This window comes from Lycium barbarum, chromosome 3 (genome assembly GCF_019175385.1).
Source record: "Lycium barbarum isolate Lr01 chromosome 3, ASM1917538v2, whole genome shotgun sequence".
Classification (NCBI taxonomy): Eukaryota; Viridiplantae; Streptophyta; class Magnoliopsida; order Solanales; family Solanaceae; genus Lycium; species Lycium barbarum.
In genome coordinates this window covers 108,625,140-108,648,342 of record NC_083339.1, presented here as the reverse complement: position 1 = coordinate 108,648,342, position 23,203 = coordinate 108,625,140, and the positions used below count along the sequence as shown (strand labels likewise).

Here is a 23,203-nt window from a genome sequence, read left to right as displayed (position 1 = left end):
TATATAGGTATAAATATATATATATATATATATATATATATATATATATATATATATATATATATATATATATATATATATAGGTATAACTTAATATATATACTATATATACATATATACTATGTATACTTAATATATATACTAAATATATGTATAACTTAATATATATACTACATATATGTATATATATGTACTATATACTATATATACTTATATATAGGTATAACTTAATATATATATATATATGTGTGTGTATAACTTAATATATATACTATATATACTTATATATATGTACTATATACTATATATACTTACTTATATACTATATATACTATATATACTTATATACTATATATACTATTTTTTCTATATATACTATATATACTTATATATGTTTAAGTATACTATATAACTTAATATACTTATAAGTATATTCTTAGTATATTTTAGGTATATTCCTAACTTAATAAAAGTAAAAATATGAACACAAGTAAATAGAACAAAGCTCAATGAGCCATATATTTATTCATTCTTGGATAACATTTATTTGCAAGTTGTATTTTTTTTAACTTGCAAATAATACATGAGTTGTACAAAAATAGTAGAATAATAAAATCACCAATTTTGAACCATTTCGTTAATTTCCCCCACATCATATTCGGTCATGGAAATATCTTCAAAGTCTTCCATTTGGTCTAGTCCACTAGCTATCAAATCTTCAATTTCTTCCTCTTCGCCTTCCTCCGCTTCTGAGTTTTGGTTGCGTCGCTCCGATCTAATCCAATCTCGAATGCACACTAGTACTTGCAAGCTAAAGCCGGATAATGAATGTCTATGGTCTCCAATTTGCTGTCTTCCTTATCTAAATGCGCTCTCCGAAGCCACGGTTGATACTTGAACCGTAAGGATATCTCGAGCCATTCTTGAAAGTACCGGATAGCTTGCCTTGTACTTCTTCCACCATGCCAAGACGTCCACCTCATCCAGTTGGTTGATATCCACATTTGGCTGCATCAAATAAAAGTTATATTCATTAAAGTTTGCAGTAGAAGAAGAAGTTGGTTGTGAATGATAATCGGGTTTATATTTATACTCTTGTAAAACTCTAGCTATTTCCGCTAAGTAGGCTAAAATTCCGGTTACCGTGGGATAGAATTGTCTAGAAAAAGCAAGAGTTGCATTATAAAAAATTTCTAAGAGTTCAATACATTCTTTAACATCTTCCCAATGCCTAAAAGTTAACCAATCCTCACTATCAGTATTATATTTGTTGTGAACTTGTTGTATGGGAATCCTATACTCATATGCTTGTTGTAGCATAATGTACCTAGTCTCAATTTCTACTTGAATTTTCCTAGGTCTAAGGTTATTTTCCACACAAGCATTCTTAAAGTCTCTAATTCTTCCCCTATTAGCATTACAAAAAAGAAACGCAACAACATTTCTAACTTTTTGAACAGAATCATCAAAATGCACAAGACCATCTTTAACAATTAAATTTAAAATGTGACAACTACATCTTACATGAAAAATATTTCTTAGAGGAGGGTTTATTTCTCTTTTTAAAAGACCAATTGCCTTTGTATTATTAGAAGCATTATCTAAAGTAATACAAAGTGTTTTTCTATAAATGTTAAAAAATCTCATTATAGTAGACATTGAATCGGCTAAAATTTTTCCATCGTGACGACCTTTTCCTTCGTCATATAAAAAAGCTATAATTCTTTTTTGCATAACCCAGTTGTCATCAACCCAATGACATGTAATAACAAAAAAATCTAAATGGTTAATACTAAGACCCAAATCAGTGGTAAGACAAACATTACAATTTAAAGAATTAAATACATGGCACAAATAAAATCTATATTTTTTAAACAAATCTATAACATTGGCTCTACAAGTACTTCTAGGAATACCCTCAAATAACGGGTTATAACAACGTTGAATGTAAGTAACAAACCCCAAACCCGAGGGAAAGGAAAATGGTAAACAATCATAAGCTACCATTTTAGCTATTTCTACGCGTTCTTTTTTCTTGTCATACTTAAAATTTCTACCGGTTTGTGGGTCTATTGTCATTTGAATCCCCCCCCCCCCCCACATTTGAACCTGTTTGTTCTCCCTAAATATCCATATGTTTGGTTCTCATATGACCATTTAGTGTACCAGTTCCTTGCTTAAAACTAAATACTTGTCCACATAGGGTACACGTAGCTGTTTGATTTTCCCTATTCTTAGTCATAAATTTCCAAACTTTAGCTGTTGGCTTACGAGTTCTAGGCGGTTTGTCTTGTGTATGTGATTGTGCAGGACATGTATCTCCTATGGGATTTTCGGGGGTTGTGTTTCATCATCATCATCTAAGTCTTCATTAAAAGTGTCGGTAAAATGTTGTTGCATTGCCTCATGACCTAAAAGTGGATTATTTCCACCAACATCAATACCTAAATTAGGTGTTTCTTCCACAAATGTTTCCTCATTAAGCGCACCCCTAACAGTACGACTACTACTACCGGCACCACGTCTTAATCTCTTTGACATTATTAAATAGAATTAATTTAAATCACAAGAAAATAAATTACAACAAATTAAATTGCTAGAATTAAATTGCGAAAAATAAATTACTAGAATTAAATTGCGAAAAATAAAGATAGAGTTGGAACGAAGGTACCAAATTGCCGGATTAATTTCCAACAAAGTGAAGGCGGCTAGAATTGCAAATCCACCAAAGCTACTTCGGATTGTTGCAAAATCACCAACTCCACCAACAATATTATAATTGCAAAATTAATAATTGAAAGTTGAAACTATAATAAGACTTTGTGGCTAATTATTGCAAAGAAACTATAATTGAGAGATTGAAATTTGAGAGAAAGATGAAGAAGAGTGAATTGATGTGAATTAAAATAAAAATGAAGAAGTGTTTATATAGGGGTGGGGATGGGTTAAAGTGTTAAAAAAAAAAATTGGGGGCCAAAAATTAAAAAACTGACCGTTTGGCAACGACCATTTTTGCAAATGGACCTTTGCCAACGGTCCATTAAGGCCCAACGGCTCTTTCCTTTTTTTTTTTTTTTTTTTTTTTTTTTTTTTTAATTTTCACCGGTTAAACCGGTTAAACCGGTCCGGTTCCGGTTTTCCGGTTTAACCGGTTCCGGTTTCCAAAATATTGAAACCGGACCGGTAAACAATTACACGGTTAACCGGAACCGGTTCCGGTTTAACCGGTCCGGTTACCGGTTAAAACCGGTTAGCCCGAACCGGTTGCCACCTTTAATCATTGGCAATCCAAGAACCGGTTCCGGTTTAACCGGTCCGATTACCGGTTAAAACCGGTTAGCCCGAACCGGTTGCCACCTTTAATCGTTGGCAATCCCCAGCAGATAATTACAAATGTACTTACTGTTCCTTTAGAATTGTGCATCCAATGCAATCTGTTTTCAGACAATAATCACAAACCAAGATTAAATTAAAATAGGTCCTAATTATTGGAACGTTAGTACTAATACTAATCCCTCCGTGTCAAAATATTTATCGTCCTTACTAAAAATATTTATCGTTTTATTTACCCAAGATAAAATTAAGTAACTTTTTCCTATACCAACATTTAGCTGATTTTATGAATTCACATACCAATATTTCAGAGGTTTCATCATGAATGGAGTAAATATTTATTGAAGAGAGAAAATATGATGAAATATGTTAGGTAAAATAGTCAAAATGATATCCTTATAAATGTTTTCTTAATGGACGTATAACTGAAAAATGTGAAAAATATTTTGAGACGGGGGGAGTAAAAGGCTAGGAGTAGAAAACAAAAAGATTTAGGTTTGAAAGCGAAATAACACAATCAGAATCTTTTTTCAAGCACGTATAGCATATCGTATTAAATTCGTTATCACGCCTACAAAGGCTGATGAAGGTGGAGGATTACCGGCTGATATGCCGCTGCTAGGCTTCTTATTGGCTGCATAAAGGCTGCCAATGCTACTGGTTTAGCAGGTCACCTATTGCCTCTTGGTCTTTCATTTAGGGGGATACTTTGAATTTTACGTGTGCGGAGACCTTATTAATGAATCTGTCCTCTGATTGTTTCATGCAAATGGCTGTGGCATATCTCTGTAAAAGTAGATTTTTCTTTACCCTTTGGCTCTTTCAAACTTCCAAAAGTTCCATTAAAAGATTTTCTTCATTTCCAAAGATAAATTGGAACAAGATTATATTGCTTCTTTTTTTTATACTATATAAAAATTATTACGCGGAGTGTGATCAATCTGTCTTACTCATTGGTCCTATTAAATTGTAATATAGGAGTTGTAAACCTTGCAATTAAATAGTCCCTTGTGTTGGATCAAAGAGACCTGTGGATAACTCCAACTTTAAAATTAAAAAAAAAAAAAAAAAAGTGAAAAAGTTTTTTGTTTTGATGGCCAAACGTCTAACTTTTTCATTTTTTTCACGTCTTCGGCCATCTAGCCTTTACATAAATAATTAAGCAGGAAATGCAAGTAGCTGCTCTAAATGACTTCTTCATTTCTTGAGTCTTTATCCTTCAATGTGCGGTTGCATGGTAATGTCTTTTAGTCTTTGTAAGCTACAGATTGCCTTGTTTGAAAATCTTCTACTATTGCGCTCAACCCAAATATGATATGTATCAGCTACAAAACATAAGCCCAAAATGCTTGCTCTTGGCCTGCTGTTCCCCATCCTTTGCATCAACCATAGAGTCTCCTGGTTCCAATCACCTATAGTCCTGGAGTATCCCAACTATTTCAGCAGAACAATCCATACATGTCTAGAGTAATGACAATTAAAGAACACATGATCAAACGTCTCCTCCTGCTGAGTATCACATAACACACATTCCTTCTGCATTCCGATTCCCCGTTTTGTAACTTTGTCTACAGTGGACAACTTCTTTTATAGTGTCATCCACATAATGAATTGGTGTCTTGGTATAAGCCCTTTCGCCAGTGCTATTTTGCACCAATCAAGTCTTGGATACTGTGACATCATTGAAAAGTAACATTTCTTTATATTGAATCCCCCATGAAGTGTCATGTGTTGTAAAGCAGTCTGCATACCAGTGTTTCTTGGGAGCCATTTCCTTGCATTTAACACTTTCCTAAGCAGCCAACATGCCTGCTTAGGGGTTTGCATAGTGCTCAAGTGATTGGCCTTTATGTAGTAAGTATGAACCAAACCACCCACAGTTTGTACTTGTTTTTCTCTACATCCCAAAGTAGTTTGCAAATGGCTGCTCTATTCCAAGTTAATATCAATCACATTCAGTCCACCTATTGTTTTTGATCTGCAAATCTTTTCCCATGCTACTAGTGCTTTCCTTGAGCAATTGTTACTTCTAGTCCACATAAATGTTCTACAAACAATTGTCACCATTGATAGAATCTTTTTTGGCAACAAGAAGATTTGTACCCAATATGTTTGCATCTCAAATAAGACACTCTTGATCAGTTGCAGTCGACCACTGTAAGATAGAAATTTTGAAGACCAGCACTTAACTCTAGCAATCATCTTTTCAAACAAAGATAGACACTGATGAATTGACAGCTTTCTGGTTGAAAGGGGAACCTCTAGGTATTTAATGGCAACTCACCAAGAGACAAATACACCTTCAAGTTTTATTTAAATGGCAACTCACTTAGGTTTTGGGTGTTTTTCCAAATTGCAAATACCACTTCAATTTATATTCAGAATTTTCATGGCAAAACTCTAATTGTCAAAAAAAATGAAAAAGAATCTCAAAAAAAGTGATAAATTCTCATGGCCAAACAGGGATTGGCGAAATTTTTTGGAAGGCGATGGAATACAGATATAAAGCTCAACTATTTATGGGGTAAATTTCACTGATGGTCATGTAACTATCACTTTTTTCACAAAAGTCATTAAACTTTGATTAGACTAACACAAAAGTCATTAAACCCGAAAATACTGGCTTTTAAGTAGATAACTCGTTTTTTACTCTTTTAAAAAAAATCTAATTAGTAAAAAATTTAATTAAAAAGCTCTAACCCGACCCAAAATCCATATGAAATCAGTAAATAACCCTTCATATTCATCCCTTCTCCCTACCATTTTAACATATTTGGTTTAAAACAATACTAGATTGTCACGTCCCGAACCATGGCCTGGGCGTAACACGACACTCGATGCCTGACTGCATATGACCGAGCGAACCACATGGCTTGCTGACTCAACATGGGCATGAACTGATGCGAAATAAACTATGGACATGCATAATTTAAGTAAAACGTGGGACCATAAATCATAAGTCTGAAAATATCATAATATCATAATGCAGAATAGTCTGAATAAACATAATAATAATGAGCCAAAATGGCTAGACGACTCTGAATATCTAACATAACATAACTGACTATTCTATGAAGCCTCTGACATGAACCTACTACTAAATTATTTACCTAGACAAGGCCCCCGGCATACCTTAACTGCATGACTGAAATAAACATAAGTAAAGCTAAAATCCTGAATAGAATGGGGCTCACCAAAAGCTGATACATGTTGAATCCTAACGTGCTGATCCGTCGTCCTGTAAATCTGCATCGTGAAATACAGGCCCCCAGGCAAAATAAAGGGGACATCAGTACACTTGAATTGTACTGGTATGTAAAGCAACTGAATGAAATAAACACGGCACCTGAAATAATAGAACTGAAACTGAAACTATAAGCTGAACATGAACATAAGCATCATCTGACATAAGTAAATGTATAACGTGAGTAAATGATTCATATACGCATATATATATATATATATATATATATTTATGGTGGGAGATCCGTAGTATAACCGATAACATGGGATCACCGCGTGGGTACGTGGAGTCTGGTACCTGACCCGACCAGCAGAGCAGCCCCACACCTTGCCAGAGTATCAGACATAAGCATGGTACGAAAATGGATCTAATTCAACTGTCTGAAGGTGTCGTCCTAATCTGGGCGGATCGACCCTTCCCTACGTTGGCATATGTAGTTTCAGGCTATCTGAGCCTTCTCGGTAAACCTATGCTACTCCCAAAACATGAACATAGATATAGTTGGCATCTAGGCCAATGGTCTGTATAACATGGCTTGTAATCATGACTTATAAACTTGATTCATAAACATGGCTTGCAAACATGATTTCATGAGTATAGTATAGCATGGATATATAAGTACATAGTATAACTTGTATAAAACATGGATGCATGTAGAATTTCATGAAATATACGTAAAAGTTCATATCTTGCATTTAAGAATCCATGGAATGCAAAGTATGGGTCTTCATGGATTACAGACAGATTCTTCATAACCATAAGGGAATATCAAGAGCAATAACGAACTATTAAAGCAATCATGGTACATGTACTTAGGGTTACCATGAACATGTCTAGAAACCTAGTTTCGGTGAACATTCGTATAATCATGGAGGAGGTGGCGTGGGGAAGAGCACAATAACGAACTATTAAAGCAATCATGGTACATGTACTTAGGGTTACCATGAACATGTCTAGAAACCTAGTTTCGATGAACTTTCGTATAATCATGGAGGAGGTGGCGTGGGGAAGAACAATGATGTTCCTACACATAAATAGCAACCCTACATACCTGTAATGCTCCAAAACTTGTAACAATTATCTGAACTTGGAGAAGGAATCCAAAAGCTTTAATCGTGAAACCCTCAGATGGGTTTTCATGAAAACCCTTGGTTAGAAATGATGAGCCCTTGTTAGATTACATGAATACATGCTAGAATTGACTTGGAAGGGCTTGGAATGACTTACCTTGATGTTTTGGATTGATGGGGGAAGAAAACCTTCGTGCTAGGGCTTGGGAATTTGTGAAAATTGATTTTCTAGAATGAAGTGTCTTATTTATACTGTTTGTTGTCGGGGAGGATTGACGGTGCACTTGACGGTCCGTCGACACGAGTTGCTTTGACGGTCCGAGTCTGATTTTTGACGGTGCATCATTGACGGTCCGTCGACTTGTTAATGATTCGTCGATTCAACCGTACTGTCAGTAGTCTGAGAAAGTCCAGAGAGTTTGCAAAACGAGGTTCCTAGGGATGATGCATTTTGACGATCGACGGTCCGTCCCTCTGGTCGTTAAATGCCACCTACAGAACTGAGTCTGATTTTTTGACTTAAACTCCCCTTTTTGGCTTCCGGGATCCCTAAGTCATAGACGCGGCTTAGTTTAAAGGTACAAGGTGTTACATAGGTAATTCTTCTAGCTACCCAAGACAATTAAAATTAGTATTCTTAATTTTATACCAGAACAAGATTTCAAAGCCAAAATTTCTCCATATCGAATAATTCAAGGGCAAACGTTGGCCAATTTTGCTTGTTTTGGAGCAACTGTTAGTAGGAAGAGTATTTTTAAGCGAAAAAGGGCCAAATATACCCTTGTACCATTGGAAAAGGGCCAAATATACCGCTTGTTATACTTTGGGTTACCTCTGCCGCTATACGATTAGCTCAAATATACCCTTCCTCCGTTAAAATTGTCCACTTTGGACATCCCATCCTACGTGGCAGTGATATTTGATGAGGTGGATGCCACATGGAATTGCCGCCTCATCACCCCTAACCCATTTTACTCCTTTCCTCTTTCACCACTAAAATTTCCACCCCCTCCACCACCATTACCGCTCTATAATTACCGCTATATAATTACGGCTCTAGAAAAAATTGTCCTTCCAATTCTCTCTCAATACATCTATCTTATACTTTAGATATGTCGATTGCCTAGTGATATTTCCATTTGTTTTCCATCGAAGAAAGAGAACGGAGCATGTAGTTATATCCCATCACTTTTTTACCTATCTGAAAATGAGCACATGAAAAATCGAAAATCAGAACCGAGATAGTGACATAGCTAACGAAGCACAAAATTCTTTTGGTAAAATCCCTATTTTTTCTTGTTTGCTATTGGTGAATTCGTGGCATAAATAGGAGATTTATTTTTCTCATGCCCTAGAAAAAAGTCCTAAATATGACTTTATTTGACTTCATATTCTGTTGTTTGATATGATGAGATGATTGTATTTTGACATGTTTGCCCAATTTGTTTTTTAATACAGGTCCTTGTTTTCTTCAATTAAATCTGTGTGTGATTGTGATTTGCTAGTTGTGACTGCTCCGAATCTTCTGGAAGCTCTTTCGTTTTTCCTAATTTCAATAGTAAGTCCTTTTTTCTAGAGATGTAACTATATGGCAGTAATGGTGACAATGGTGGTGAAGGGGGTGAAAATTTTAGTGGTGGAAGAGGGAAGGAGTAAAATGGGTTAGGGGTGATGAGGTGGCATCCACCTCAGCAAGCGTCACTGCCATGTAGGATAGGAGGTCCAAGGTGGACAACTTTAACAGATGAAGGGTATATTTGGACCCAAGGTATAATGAGGGGTATATATGGTCCTTTTCCATTAGTACATGGGTATATTTTGCCCTTTATTTGATTTTTAAGTTATTTGGCTACTTGAAGGGTATTTTTGAGCCAAAAATATAACGATGGGGGCATTTTGAGCCAAAAACATTATAGAGGATATATGTGATCTATTTCGAATAGTTTTTGTTGGTGATCGAAATAACAGGGCATCATACAGAAGCGTATAACTGCAAACCTTGAACGACGATAAATCGGACAACAAAGAAAAACATAGTAAAAGAGATATAATAATCTAATATGGTTTGATCAATTGATCTACATATGAAAAACTAATAAGAAAACATAAAAACTATTGGGAGAATAATCCCCTAAACAAAACTCTTTAAAGGACTACATTGTGGATGCTATTGTATGTTTTTTGTGAGAGGACAGATAGAATTCCGAAACTTTTCCTCCAAGAAAGTATTATTCAAATATGAAAGAGATTTTTTCCACTAACGAAAACTTTTCCATCAAGAAAACCTTTTTGAAATAAAACACAATTATGGTGTAGAATCCAAATAAGGTAGGAAATTCAAGGCAATCCTTAACAAATCTCCCCTTGGCCTGAATTTTCTGGTAAAATAATCTTCATCATCACATAATCTTCATCACTGCTGATTGTCATGGTTAAAAGTAGGTATGGTTGAAAATTTGAGCCTTATTCTTTAAAAGTGAGCACATGTTGAAAGTGGAGCCCATGCGTTAAAAGTGAACATGAGTTGAAATTGGCCCAAACCTTTAAAGTAAAGCAAGGGTTGAAAATTTGAGCTCATTACAAAAAAAAAAAAAGGTAATTTGCGGAGACTGAAAGTTGCAATTCGTGGGGGTTTTAGCCTCCGCTAGTTGGTAGAGGAGGCTAAAACCTCCGCGAATTGCAACTTTCAATCTCTGGATACTGCCCTTTTTTTGTAGTGGCTCATGCGTTAAAAGTAAGCATGAGTTGAAAACTAGAGCTTATGCGTTAAAGTAAACATGAGTTAAAAATAATTTTTGTTTTAAAAATATGCATCAGCAGGATTGTTGAAAATATGATTAAAAATTATATCCATATGTAGTACTCTAGATATCTTTTTTTTTTGGACAAAAACCTTCATTATCGTCGAATTGGTTGCAACTTGAACTGTTTTACCTTGAACCTGTCTTTAACCTTATTGAACCATTGACGCTGATACCACTTGTTGGTGATTGAAATAATCAGGGCGTCATGCCGAAGTTATAATTTCCATCTTTAAACGACAATAAATCAGACGACAAAAAAAAAAAAACTATAAAAGAAACTTTATTATATGATATGAGTGGTGTCAATTGACCTACACATGATAATACTAATATAAAAAATATCCTAAAACTATTGAGAGAATAAATCTCCCCTTAAGTGAAACTCTCTATAGGACTATATTGTAGTATTTTTCTGTGTTTTCTAGTTGTGGGAAGGATGTCTTCAATTTATAGATGTCCAAAACTTTTCCTCCAAGCCAAGTAATAACCAAATATGGAAGAGAATTATATTTTTCTTTCAAGAAAAGTAAAAATAATTATGGTAATTATTTAATTTTCCTTCAAAAGAAAAGTAAAACTCAAATATGATAAAAAAATCAGGGCAAAACCATAATAATTTTGGGGTATTTTTCCTCCTCTTCTCTAAATTCTTTATAGGGAGAAGAAGCCAGGACTGAGCCTTGGTCATTGGGCTCCATGCCCCTTAGAAGTAACTTTTCAAAAAAATAATATGATATAAAATTCAAATTTATATAATATTAAAAAAACTTCTCAATAAAATTAACTTGAAAAGAACTTATAATTGGAGAAAGTAAACTAAAGGTTCTGATAAGAGAATTAATTAAAGGTTCTGATAAGAGAATTATTAAGTAGTTAAAGTCATTATCTTATTCACTAATTGTGAAATGGAACTATTAGATAGCTTCTTCGCTACGTTGATTAAATTTTTTTTTTTTTTTTGTCTTTTCAAAAAAGTTTAACGTCCAATTAGTTTTTACCATAGGGATAAACAGGTTAAAATTTTGCTGCCGAGTCTAATAAAAAATGAACTGATTTAATCTACATTTTTACGAGTTTCAACTTCTGAAACATCTCTCGATCTTTTTGTTACAAATTACCTAATCTTTGAATCACCGTTGATTTCAGCCGTCTGCGGTAGGGGAGGGGGGGTTGGTAATAAACCAATCAGTAATGCACCATTATTTAGTACAGTATCAATTTAATGTCTGCACTTATGAAAGTGTTTATATAACAGAAAAAGGATTGCACAACAACAGCTTTATACAAGGACTTCTGTAATTAATAAGTTACTACTAATTAATTCTGTGAAGTCTCGATCCATTGCCGTAGCCAGCTGAGTTGTTGTCTCGATCCGCTTTTGGATTCATAAATAGCACCACTTTTTATTCATTTTTCTACTAATTTCATCCCTCCTTTTAACCGAATATCAATAGATGATACTAGTAATATTTTTCTTATGTCCTTTATATTCGTTGAAAGTTTGCAGCCAGAAATATAGTCATCTTTATCTCCTCATATCGATCTCACGAGCCTCTTATTGATATTCTACCATTGAGCTATAACCTTTTCTCGTCTCATTGAAAAATAAAATTGACTAATTCTAAATTAAAGGGTCGAGAAAATCAACGTTGCTATTCTTGAACAATTTGGAGGGCGGGCCTTCTCACTTTTACTTGTAAGAAAATGATGGATAAAATTGGATTTAGTTGCAATAGAAAAATTGCATACAAAGTAATCATTTAACAATGTGAAAGCTTGATATTGTCATTCCAAGATACTATCACTAGATTGTAACTCCAATCACTCATCAAAGATAATTATGCAAAGTGTTTATTATTGTTTTATTATTGCTTACAAGTTATTATCCAATTATTATTGCAGCAAAAGGATTCATAGAAGAGGTCAAACTATACATTGTTACATACGGATCTTCCACATGCTATATACGCATGGATCTTTTCAAATCTTTAGGCAAAGTGAAAAAAGGAGGAAAAGCTGGACAGTCGGTTAAAAAATGCTAATTTTCCAGGTCCATGTAAAAACACATAAATGCTCAGTAAAATAAATCAGCAAATTTGTGTACAAACTGGTATAGCTTTAAATTTGCATCACTAACAATTTGATTCCTTTTTAAATTTTCCTTGTTAAGAAAGCAATACTACCAATTTTTCTCTTTCCTTGGAGAAAATGAAAACATGATCTCTTTCTTGTAAATTGTTTGTTGGAATGTTTTCACTTTGACATGCATATCCACTCTTTTGTTTTATTCCAAAGTGACCCCTACTTCTTTTGGAAACTTTTGTTTTAAAACTCTAGTTCCCCTTCTTGTAACACTCCCTTTTCATTATCCATTCCCCCACGCGCACACGTGCTGTACGGGAGCCAAAAGACACTGTCACGCGCTATTAAAGAGCGTGATCCAGGAGCGTAGCTGTCAAAAAGTGGAACTACTTTGGGAAACGGTAGTACGGGGTGACGGCCGCTGCCACCACTTTTTTTTTAATATTTCGAGACACTGAAAGACTAACGTCGTTTCACCGCCGTTTACTGCTTGCAATATGTACTCCCTACTTATCAAATTATTTATTGGAGTACGTTTCTCTATTTTTTAATTTATTCAATTTATATTACACTTTTTTTTTAATCAGTAAAATATATTTAACAATAAATTAATTCTAAAATTCTGGCCATAATTTTATTGGCTTGTTTTAGACTAGTAATTTTCTTTTTAAATTTTGTGTTCAGTCAAACACTTCGTTCGTATGATTAGAAAAGATTTTGACTATGTTATTTGTGTTTATGAGTTGAGAAGAACTATCTTTTGTCGTCTATTATCTGTCATTTCTCCACATTTGAAGTTTTATGTTTGTAGTCTTTGAAAATAATTATAATTAAAGTTAAAAAGAAAAAGCAATAATAAATTTTATTGTAAACTTCTAAATTAAAAAATAATTTAAGATAATTATTTTTAAAAATCACTACCCTACAGATTACGGATAATTCTTCTCTCTCTTTATACGAGACTGCAACCACCATGTCAAGTTTCTCTGTCTTCATAAAATACACACACACGTTGGGTGACATTAAAAACAGAGAGACACACACACACACTGCATTTCATGTTCGCTCTCCATAGCTTCCCCCCTCTCTCACTTCACGCGAAATGCCTGCTGCTGCTATTTCTGCCCCTCTTCTGAATTTCCTCTTCTCTCTCTCATTCACACAAACACAAATTCTTCACTACTAACTATGCCACATAAACTCTACCAAATTTCATCTTATTCTCCAGTGTAAAAATCCAGCTATTACCATCTGCAGCATTATTTATATTTTCTTGAGAGATAATGGATGTGAGAGTGAAGATGAAATTCTGCTCCTTCCTAGTATTGTTGGCTATATTGCTTATTTTACCGATCGTTTCATCACTGAGTGAAGAAGGTAACTCTTTCTTCTCACTCCTTTTTTACACATCAGTGATGCAGAAAATGTTACAAAAGCTAGCAGTGTTTACTTTTATAACTTTTTTATTTGTTCTTTCCTTCATGCCTTTTGAACATATGGAAGGGTTTTTCTAGCTCCTCTGTTTTGCTTTATTCTGAGTTTTGGTACATGGAAGATATATGGAGTGTGCTATCTAGGAAATATGAAAGTTCTTGTTCGAAATTTCGTTTTGATTTTCAGTTTCTTGAGTAACGTAAGTTGTGGTAAAAAAAAATCCGTGTTATATATTTAGGGTCCAGTTTTTTTTGCATTACTAGCTACTATTTGATGAATGCTAAAAATGGTTCTAACTACATGCGCAGGCAAAGCACTGATGTCGATTAAGGCATCGCTTAGAAACGTAGCAAACGTGTTGCTAGATTGGGATGATGTCCACGACGACGATTTTTGCTCATGGCGAGGCGTGTTGTGTGGAAATTTCTCCATGTCCGTTGTTGCCCTGTATGTTTTACATCCTTGTTTTCTAATCCTCACTAATAGCTATAATGTAGCACACCTCTTATTACAACAACAACAACATACCCACTGTAGTCTCACAAGTGGGGTTTGGGGAGGGTAGGTGTGGGATAGGGTGGTTGTGATCGATACTGGATGGCAAGATAAATATGACAACAAAATATTAAGATACGAAACAAATCAAGCAACAAATAGTAATTTTTGTTTTTTTAGCTGATTTTGCTTTCTTTGTTTGCTGAAGGAATCTGTCTAATCTGAACTTGGGCGGGGAAATTTCACCAGCCATTGGAGATTTGAGGAATCTGCAATCTTTGTATGGTCCAATTTCTCTTTTAATTAACTGTTCTTTGTTATTCGTCGTCCATGCTGATGTAATATTTCAATGTTAATGACAGAGACCTTCAGGGAAATAAATTAACTGGTCAAATTCCAGATGAGATTGGCAACTGCATTTCACTGATCTTTCTGTAAACAGTTTTTACCCTATGCCTTTTAATATCATTTTTTTTGGGATCAGTAAGTTTTATGTTGCTCACACTAGTTGTTTTGCTATGTTCTGCAGTGATTTGTCTGATAACTTGCTCTTTGGAGATATACCTTTCTCTATATCTAAGCTCAAGCAGCTAGAGTTGTTGTGAGTTATTTAACAGCATTAAATTGATGTTTACTGATTACTAGTTGAAATATGGTTATGATGAATTAATTCACTCCATGGTTCAGGAACTTGAAAAACAACCAGTTGACTGGTCCAATCCCATCCACGCTAACCCAAATCCCTAACCTAAAGACGCTGTGAGTTCCATGACTTTAGTTTTATCTCCCTCAAAATTTAGTCAATATCCGTTATTAACAGATGGTTATTTAAATGGTGAAGTGATCTGGCTCGAAACCAGCTCATTGGTGAGATACCGAGGTTGATCTATTGGAATGAAGTTCTGCAATATCTGTGAGTGCATACTTTTGGTGTTTGAAGATATTTATTTTGTGTTTGTGAAATTTGCAATGTTTTTGTTCCTTCTGTTTTGCAGTGGTTTGAGAGGTAACTTGTTGACAGGAACATTGTCCCCTGATATGTGCCAGTTGAGTGGATTGTGGTATTTGTAAGTGCTCTGGCTATATGCAGTGTTTTGTTGTCTGTTTGGTGTTATATCTCTGTTTATTCTAACTTCAGAAGTTTCATATTGTTTCAGTGACGTGCGGGGCAATAACCTCAGCGGAACAATTCCAGATAATATTGGAAATTGTACTAGCTTTGAGATACTGTCAGTTTCCTTTCCTTGCACTTATTATGTTATACTACATTTTTTCTCTTACTGCTGCTTGATTCCAACAAAGTCTGTTTTTCCTCAATTTCAGGGATATCTCATACAATCAGATAACTGGAGAGATTCCCTACAATGTTGGGTTTTTACAAGTGGCCACCTTGTTAGTGAATTTTGATTCAAGTGATTTTTAGCTGTTGTCATTGCTAGCTTCATCTGTTCCGTCATTGGGTTCATTTCTGTGAAGGGTAATGAAGATTGTGGTCCTTTCGACAGGTCTTTGCAAGGAAATAGGCTAACCGGTAAGATTCCGGAAGTGATTGGTCTAATGCAAGCCCTTGCTGTTCTGTGAGTATTTATAAAACTGCATCAATTCTTTTTTTATCAACTCCAATTTTCAGTAGTTACTGCTTACAAGTCAAAAGGTTACATGATGTCTGACTTCTTTGTAGGGATTTGAGTGAAAATGATTTGGTGGGACCAATTCCCTCAATCTTTGGCAATTTATCATACACTGGGAAGCTGTAAGTCATCACTATTTGAACGCATTACTTTTCTACTCGTGACTTGTTTGTCTGATTAACTCTGTACATTCAACAGGTACCTTCACGGCAACAAACTTACAGGGCCAATACCACCGGAGTTGGGAAATATGTCTAAACTTAGTTACTTGTAAGAGGATTTATTAGCGTACATTATGCAAGACGCCTTATTTTGCTTCATGCATTGAGCTATCTTATTTACAGGCAATTAAATGACAATCAGCTAATTGGTCAAATTCCCTCCGAACTTGGCAAACTGGACCAGTTATTTGAATTGTGAGCCTTTAATTCTTGTAGTATATTTCGAGTTTTACATTCTTTTAGAACATCTAGTTCTTAGCTTTCCTTTATCAGGAATCTTGCAAATAACAATTTGGAGGGACCAATTCCTGAAAATATCAGCTCTTGCTCAGCATTAAATCAACTGTAAGATTGTTGCTTATGCTTTTAAGACTTTTTTATTCTCTTTTGTTATTTCTATTGATTCTGTTTCTAATAACATGTTTGTTTCTTCTTTCAGTAATGTTCATGGCAACAACTTAAACGGGTTGATTCCTTCAGGGTTCAAGAATCTAGAGAGCCTGACATATCTGTATGTTTTATTCTTCTGCTTTTGGCTGGTGTTCATGATAATGATTTTGAATTTCCTTTATATGATATTAACACATTGTTGATATGTTCCTGGCAGAAATCTTTCATCAAATAAATTTAAAGGTCACATACCTTCTCAACTTGGGAGAATCATCAACCTTGATACATTGTGAGTTCTTGACTGTCAAGGGAATGATTTCATAATTCAAGTTACTCCTTATATTAACACTTGTATTCTTCAGGGATCTCTCTAGCAACGAGTTCTCTGGATCTATCCCTGGTTCTATTGGAGATTTGGAGCATCTTCTTACATTGTGAGATATTAAACCTTTAGATTTCCAGGAGCTTGTATTATATTGTTACTTGAACATAATCAATGTCATTACACATTCTAGGAATCTGAGCAGCAATCGTCTTGATGGACAAATTCCTGTAGAATTCGGCAGTCTGAAAAGTATACAGACCATGTGAGTTTCTTCAGAGCTTTGGTTACACTGCATTCAAAATGTGAACCTTTTAGTATACTGATTATCTTGTGCTGAGACTGGTTTCTATTATTGCAGTGATATGTCATGCAACAAGATCTCTGGTGGCATCCCCAAAGAGCTGGGTCAGCTACAGACCATGATAACTCTGTAAGTACAACTAGTGTTGTCTAGTGCATTGGTTTAGAGTTTAATCAGCTTTTCTTCAATATCATAGTCAATTCTAATTCACTTTTGATTGGCTTGGTTTCTTTTTGTAGTACTTTGACAGCTAATGATCTCAGTGGAGCAATCCCTGACCAATTGACCAATTGTTTCAGCCTAACTAGTCTGTAAGTTCATCCGTCTTTGCCATTACATCATACACATTCTAATTCTTCCTGGAGTTACTTATCTATGTCATACTGCATCAGGAATATTTCCTACAACAATTTCAGTGGTGTTGTTCCTCTTTCACGAAATTTCTCGCGGTTTGCACCTGACAGGTATTTTCTGTATAGATTGTAGCTTCATCTTTACATATGTGCATTAGCCCAAGTAACTGACCCCGTTATTGTGGTCATCAGCTTTTTGGGGAACCCATTACTTTGTGGCAACAACTGGAAAGGTTCAATATGTGACCCCCATGCACCAAGATCTAATGGTATGACCTCACTTTTGTGCATTAGTTACCGGATCTTTTGTTATTCTAGAGTCGTGCATCAAAATGACTTTCAAGTTTGCAGCCTTCTTCTCCAGAAAAGCTGTTGTTTGCACCATTTTGGGTTTCATAGCGCTTTTATCCATGGTTATAGTTGCTGTGTACAAGTGCAATCAACCGCATCAGTTTCTGAAGGGACCTAAGACCAATCAAGGTTGAAATTGTTAGATGACTACTCTATTCTTTTGTTTTTTAGTATTTTCAGGTTATTTATGTTGCTTTTTTCTTGTTTCCCTCTGATTCCCTAGGTTCCCCTAAACTCGTGGTTCTTCACATGGATATGGCCATCCATACATATGATGACATTATGAGAATTACTGAAAACTTCAGCGAGAAATTCATAATAGGATATGGTGCTTCCAGCACTGTATATAAATGTGTTTTGAAAGATTCCCGACCAATTGCCATTAAGCGACTTTACACTACGCATCCGCACAGCTTGCGAGAGTTCGAGACTGAACTGGAAACAATTGGAAGCATCAGGCACAGAAACCTTGTTAGCTTGCATGGTTACTCACTTTCCCCTAATGGGAATCTCCTTTTTTACGACTACATGGAGAATGGTTCACTCTGGGATCTACTTCATGGTTAGTAACCCTCTTATTCTTCTAACCTGTTATCAAACATCTTCATGTTAGACAGTGTATGACTAATTAGTTAAGTTTATTACTGTTTTTCCCTGTCTGAGAATGATGCTATAAACTTGGATAGATTTGGAAATAACTAATTATCAACTGAATACATGTGATAGGGCCATCCAAAAAGGTGAAGCTTGACTGGGAAACACGTCTGAGAATTGCTGTTGGAGCTGCTCAGGGTCTTGCTTATCTTCACTACGATTGCAACCCAAGAATCATCCACAGAGACGTAAAATCTTCAAACATTCTAGTGGATGAAAATTTTGAGGCTCATCTCTCTGATTTTGGGGTTGCAAAATGCATCCCTACTGCAAAAACTCATGCATCAACTTTGGTGTTGGGCACTATAGGCTACATTGACCCTGAGTATGCCAGGACTTCCAGGTTAACTGAAAAGTCAGACGTCTACAGCTTTGGCATTGTTCTCCTAGAGCTTTTGACGGGAAAGAAACCTGTCGATAATGACTTGAACTTGCATCAGCTGGTATTATTCTCCACTAATTGCTCTACCTTAGTTATTTGTAAAGGATTAATCTCAGACTGGGTAGTAAAGAACGACAACTTGTCTCAACAAATTTCTCACCTTCCGCCGCTTGCATTTGCGAATTCTATCAAAAGGTCCTTTGTTTTATTCAACTCCTATGACATTTGCCTTGAGTAATTTGATTTGTGTTGCAGATATTGTCAAAGGCGGATGATAACACCGTGATGGAGGCTGTGGATCCTGAGGTATCTGTTACATGCATGGATTTAATGCATGTGAGGAAGACTTTTCAGCTTGCGTTGCTGTGCACAAAAAGATTCCCGTGTGAGAGGCCAACTATGCACGAGGTTGCTAGGGTACTTGTTTCCTTGCTTCCTCCACCGCCAACCAAACCTTGTTTAGCCCCTCCCAAATCCATTGATTACACTAAGTTTGTGATTGGGGAAGGACTACCGCAAGTCCAGCAGAATGATAATTCCTCCGATGCACAGTGGCTTGTTAGATTTCGAGAAGCTATATCCAAAAACACCTTTTGACTTGGGTTCACTGACACATCATATCAAATCAGGAGTAAATGAACTTGGCATAGATGTTGGCAAAAGCTTTTTTGATGTTAGAGATTTCTCCTATAATAGGCACACGGTAGGCTATGTGTATTTCACATATCTAGATTGAACGTTTATGGTGGATGAGATCCACAATAGGTTAGATATAACCGGTGTTGTTCAACTTCTGTGCAATCTGTGTTGAGATCTATTTCCGTCTTGGACTTGATGTTTTGTCCATGTATAGAGTTCAAACAGTGTAAGTTAATCACACTAAGCTTAGCAGTCCAGGTTTTGAATCCGCCTTCATATTTCAGTACGTCTTTTTGCGTTCATGAATGGCAGACCGGAAAGAAATGGCAGCAAAGCAGATTCTTCTATAGGGGCACATAGCATTTGATATGCAATATTTTTTGTTCTTTACGAAAACAATTATGTCTGCTCGTCAATTTCACCATTATATATAAAATTAGCAAACAATTTCTGATATTCTAGCATTAGTCATATATTTACCTGTACTTACGTTTTGTGTTAGTCTAATATATATATATATATATATATATATATATATATATATATATATATATATATATATATATATATATATATATATATATATATATATATATATATATATAAAACCTGCGAAGTACGAAATAGGGTGTTGGTTGTGGTCTTGTGGAAATCAAGGCTCTCGTGGGAAGTCCCTTTCTGTTTGGTTTTTCTTTTCGGAATATTTGATTATTAATCTTGGGAAATTCTTCCCAATACAGATTTGGCTAATTATACAAATTCGCCCCATGATAGGATGGAATAGAAGTCCAACTGGTACTGGGTCAATCACCACAATGAGTTTCTATACGTACACATACACGCATGTACTTATGGTTAGAATTTGAACCTTTGTTAATTGATTATAGCCTGAAATCATAGTGACGTCGTTCAAATGATGGATAAATAAAAGGCCTGATATGAACTTAGTGAAACCTACACAAACAGCTACATTTTATAAGCTCCAACATAATATAGCTATAAGTTTTCAATTTACAAATTGTAGCTATCTTTTAAGTGTTACATGTGTATTTCCCTATATATAAATACAGAGGAATACATGTATCCTAAAACAGAGTGGAGTAAAAATAGGCATTATATTTAGAACAGAATATATTAAAAAAGGAAAGCCAAATCAAATCTACCATATCTCAAGTGTAACGGTTGTTCTTCCATAATTGTGCAGGACTCTCTCTCCTTATTTCATTCGATAATCCTCCTCCTTGTTCACAAAACGAAAACGTAAAAATATTCAGTGAAAACCAAAACGATTCAGTTGTGAAAACAGAGGCTGTTTCTCTAGAACTTTGTAAAAAGTGAAATCGCGTGATTATCAGCATTGAATTCTGTCAATTATCGGATTCGAACTTTGATAATATGCAGGCTATGGATATAGTTGAAGTGATTTGGCGGGGTCAAATTGTGGTAAGGCTATTGTATTATTTGAAAACAACAACTTGATAATTTCCAATGAGGATCAAAAAGAGGTTATTGTAGATCAAATTTACAAGGATAAGGATACAATAAAGGCCGTTATGGCGAATTATGCAATTCGCAAAAGATCCGATTTCAGGACCGAGAGGTCAAATGCAATAAGGTAAGTTAGACTTTATTTAATGGTATATTTTATAGTAGCTATTTTTTTTTTTGTTATTTTCGTAAATACATTGTATATGTGTATTTACACAAACAAGTATGTGAATATATAAAAGTACACAACTGAAAAGTATAGCCATCCCAAAATGTAAAATACATTGAAATACACTGTATTCTAAATACACGATACATATGGATATAAAAATACACTACATTTATGAAAATACAATGTATTTAGCATGATAAATTGTGTGTGAACAATTTATATAGGTGAAATGGTTGTTAGTAATACAGCTAAATATGTCTGTGTATTTGACATGTACTATATGCATATCTTATTATATTATACATGTAATCAACTGATCAATAACTATAACTGAATGTACATGTAATTTTTTTTTTTGGTATTTGTAGCTATGCCCTCTTATGCATGTCGGCTGAATATGAATGGAAATTTAGAGGGTCGAGTATTGAAAAATCTGAAATGTTCAGAGTGAGATATTTTCACGACGAGCATACATGTCTATTAAAGGATAAAGTGTATTCGCAACGTCAAGCAACAAGTTGGTTGATTGGGGGATCAGTTGTTAAGCCAAAAATAGCTAACCATAAGAGGAAATACACACTGGGGATATAGTAGACGACGTCAAAAATTAATTTGGCGTTGATGTTTCTTATATGTTGGCATGGAGGGCAAGAGAAAAGGCTATGAATGAGTTAAGGGGGGAACTGGCAGATTCGTACAAGAAATTACCAAGATATGTGTACATCTTGGATAGAACATATCCTGGATCACTCGTTAGAATGCCTAAATCACGTGAAAACGAGTTCTTGTATATGTTTGTTGCACTTCATGTATTCATAAAAGGTTTCGAGTTTTGTAGACCAACAGTGATAGTAGATGGTTCCCACCTTAAAACCACATATAATGGGGCACTCGTATCAGCCAGCATGTTAGATGGTGCAGGTAGGTGAAAATATACACATACACTTGTTTTTTTTTTTTTTTAAAATATATGGATACACTGTAAATACACACTGCAATATATTCATATGAAAAATGTTTGAGATGAAGTTTTATTTTCCAATGTAACTATATATGCAGGTAATATGCTACCACTGGCGTATGGTGTGATCGATTCAGAGAATGATAAGTCCTGAAAGTGGTTCTTTGAGCAGTTCAGGGAAGCTTATGGGGCTAGCGAGAACATGTGTGTTGTATCTGACAGACATGAGAGCATAATCAAGGTTGTCTCTATAGTGTATCCTACTGTTCCACATTTGGCGTGCATATGGCACCTATGGAAAAATGTGACAGAGATACAAGTCGAGTGATGAAGTATTGAGTGTCCTAAAAAATTCAGATTTTCATGATTCTTTTAAGACACTTCTTTAAAAAAGAATTGGAAAACAGTGGATTAAAACTGGAGTTTTACACAAATATGGAAAAACTGATTTTCTTTAAAATGTGAAAAATCCATTTTTTTAAAAAAAATATAATCTCAAAAAATTAGATTATTTTTTAAATCTAGAAAACAATTATCAGTTTTTACACTTTATTCTTAAAAAATCAGTATTCCAGATTTTTAAAAAGTCCAGGCTTGTAATCAGAAATTCAATTTTCTAGATTCTTTTTAGAAAAGTGGGTTTATTTAGTTGTCAAGATTTTTTAAAAGTCCAGGTTTTTAAATAAAAATAAAAATCAATTTTTCAGATTTTTTTTTTAAAATAACGGGTTTCGCACTTTTTTTTAAAAAAAAATCAATTTTCAAGATTTAAAAAGTTCCAGATTTTTTAATAAACAATTCAGTCCAGATTTATTTTTGAAAAATGTGTTTTCCACATTTAAAAAAAATAGTTTTTTTCTGATTTTAAAAAAA

At 34.7% G+C, this 23,203-nt stretch overlaps 1 protein-coding gene across 1 annotated transcript; it reads left to right on the top strand.

Moving 5' to 3' along the window:
* The first annotated feature begins 13,523 nt into the window (after positions 1 to 13,523).
* On the top strand, positions 13,524 to 19,985 carry LOC132631775 (LRR receptor-like serine/threonine-protein kinase ERL1). The gene is made up of 27 exons (XM_060347482.1): positions 13,524 to 13,910; positions 14,276 to 14,414; positions 14,671 to 14,742; positions 14,825 to 14,896; positions 14,992 to 15,063; positions 15,150 to 15,221; positions 15,304 to 15,375; positions 15,458 to 15,529; positions 15,620 to 15,691; positions 15,786 to 15,854; positions 15,968 to 16,039; positions 16,144 to 16,215; positions 16,292 to 16,363; positions 16,438 to 16,509; positions 16,588 to 16,659; positions 16,754 to 16,825; positions 16,922 to 16,993; positions 17,067 to 17,138; positions 17,220 to 17,291; positions 17,388 to 17,459; positions 17,570 to 17,641; positions 17,723 to 17,794; positions 17,876 to 17,952; positions 18,035 to 18,163; positions 18,258 to 18,596; positions 18,761 to 19,131; positions 19,326 to 19,985. Exons 1-27 carry the CDS (start codon positions 13,817 to 13,819, stop codon positions 19,665 to 19,667), a joined length of 2,928 nt encoding a protein of 975 aa, XP_060203465.1. The 5' UTR covers positions 13,524 to 13,816; the 3' UTR covers positions 19,668 to 19,985.
* The last annotated feature ends 3,218 nt before the right edge of the window (positions 19,986 to 23,203 follow it).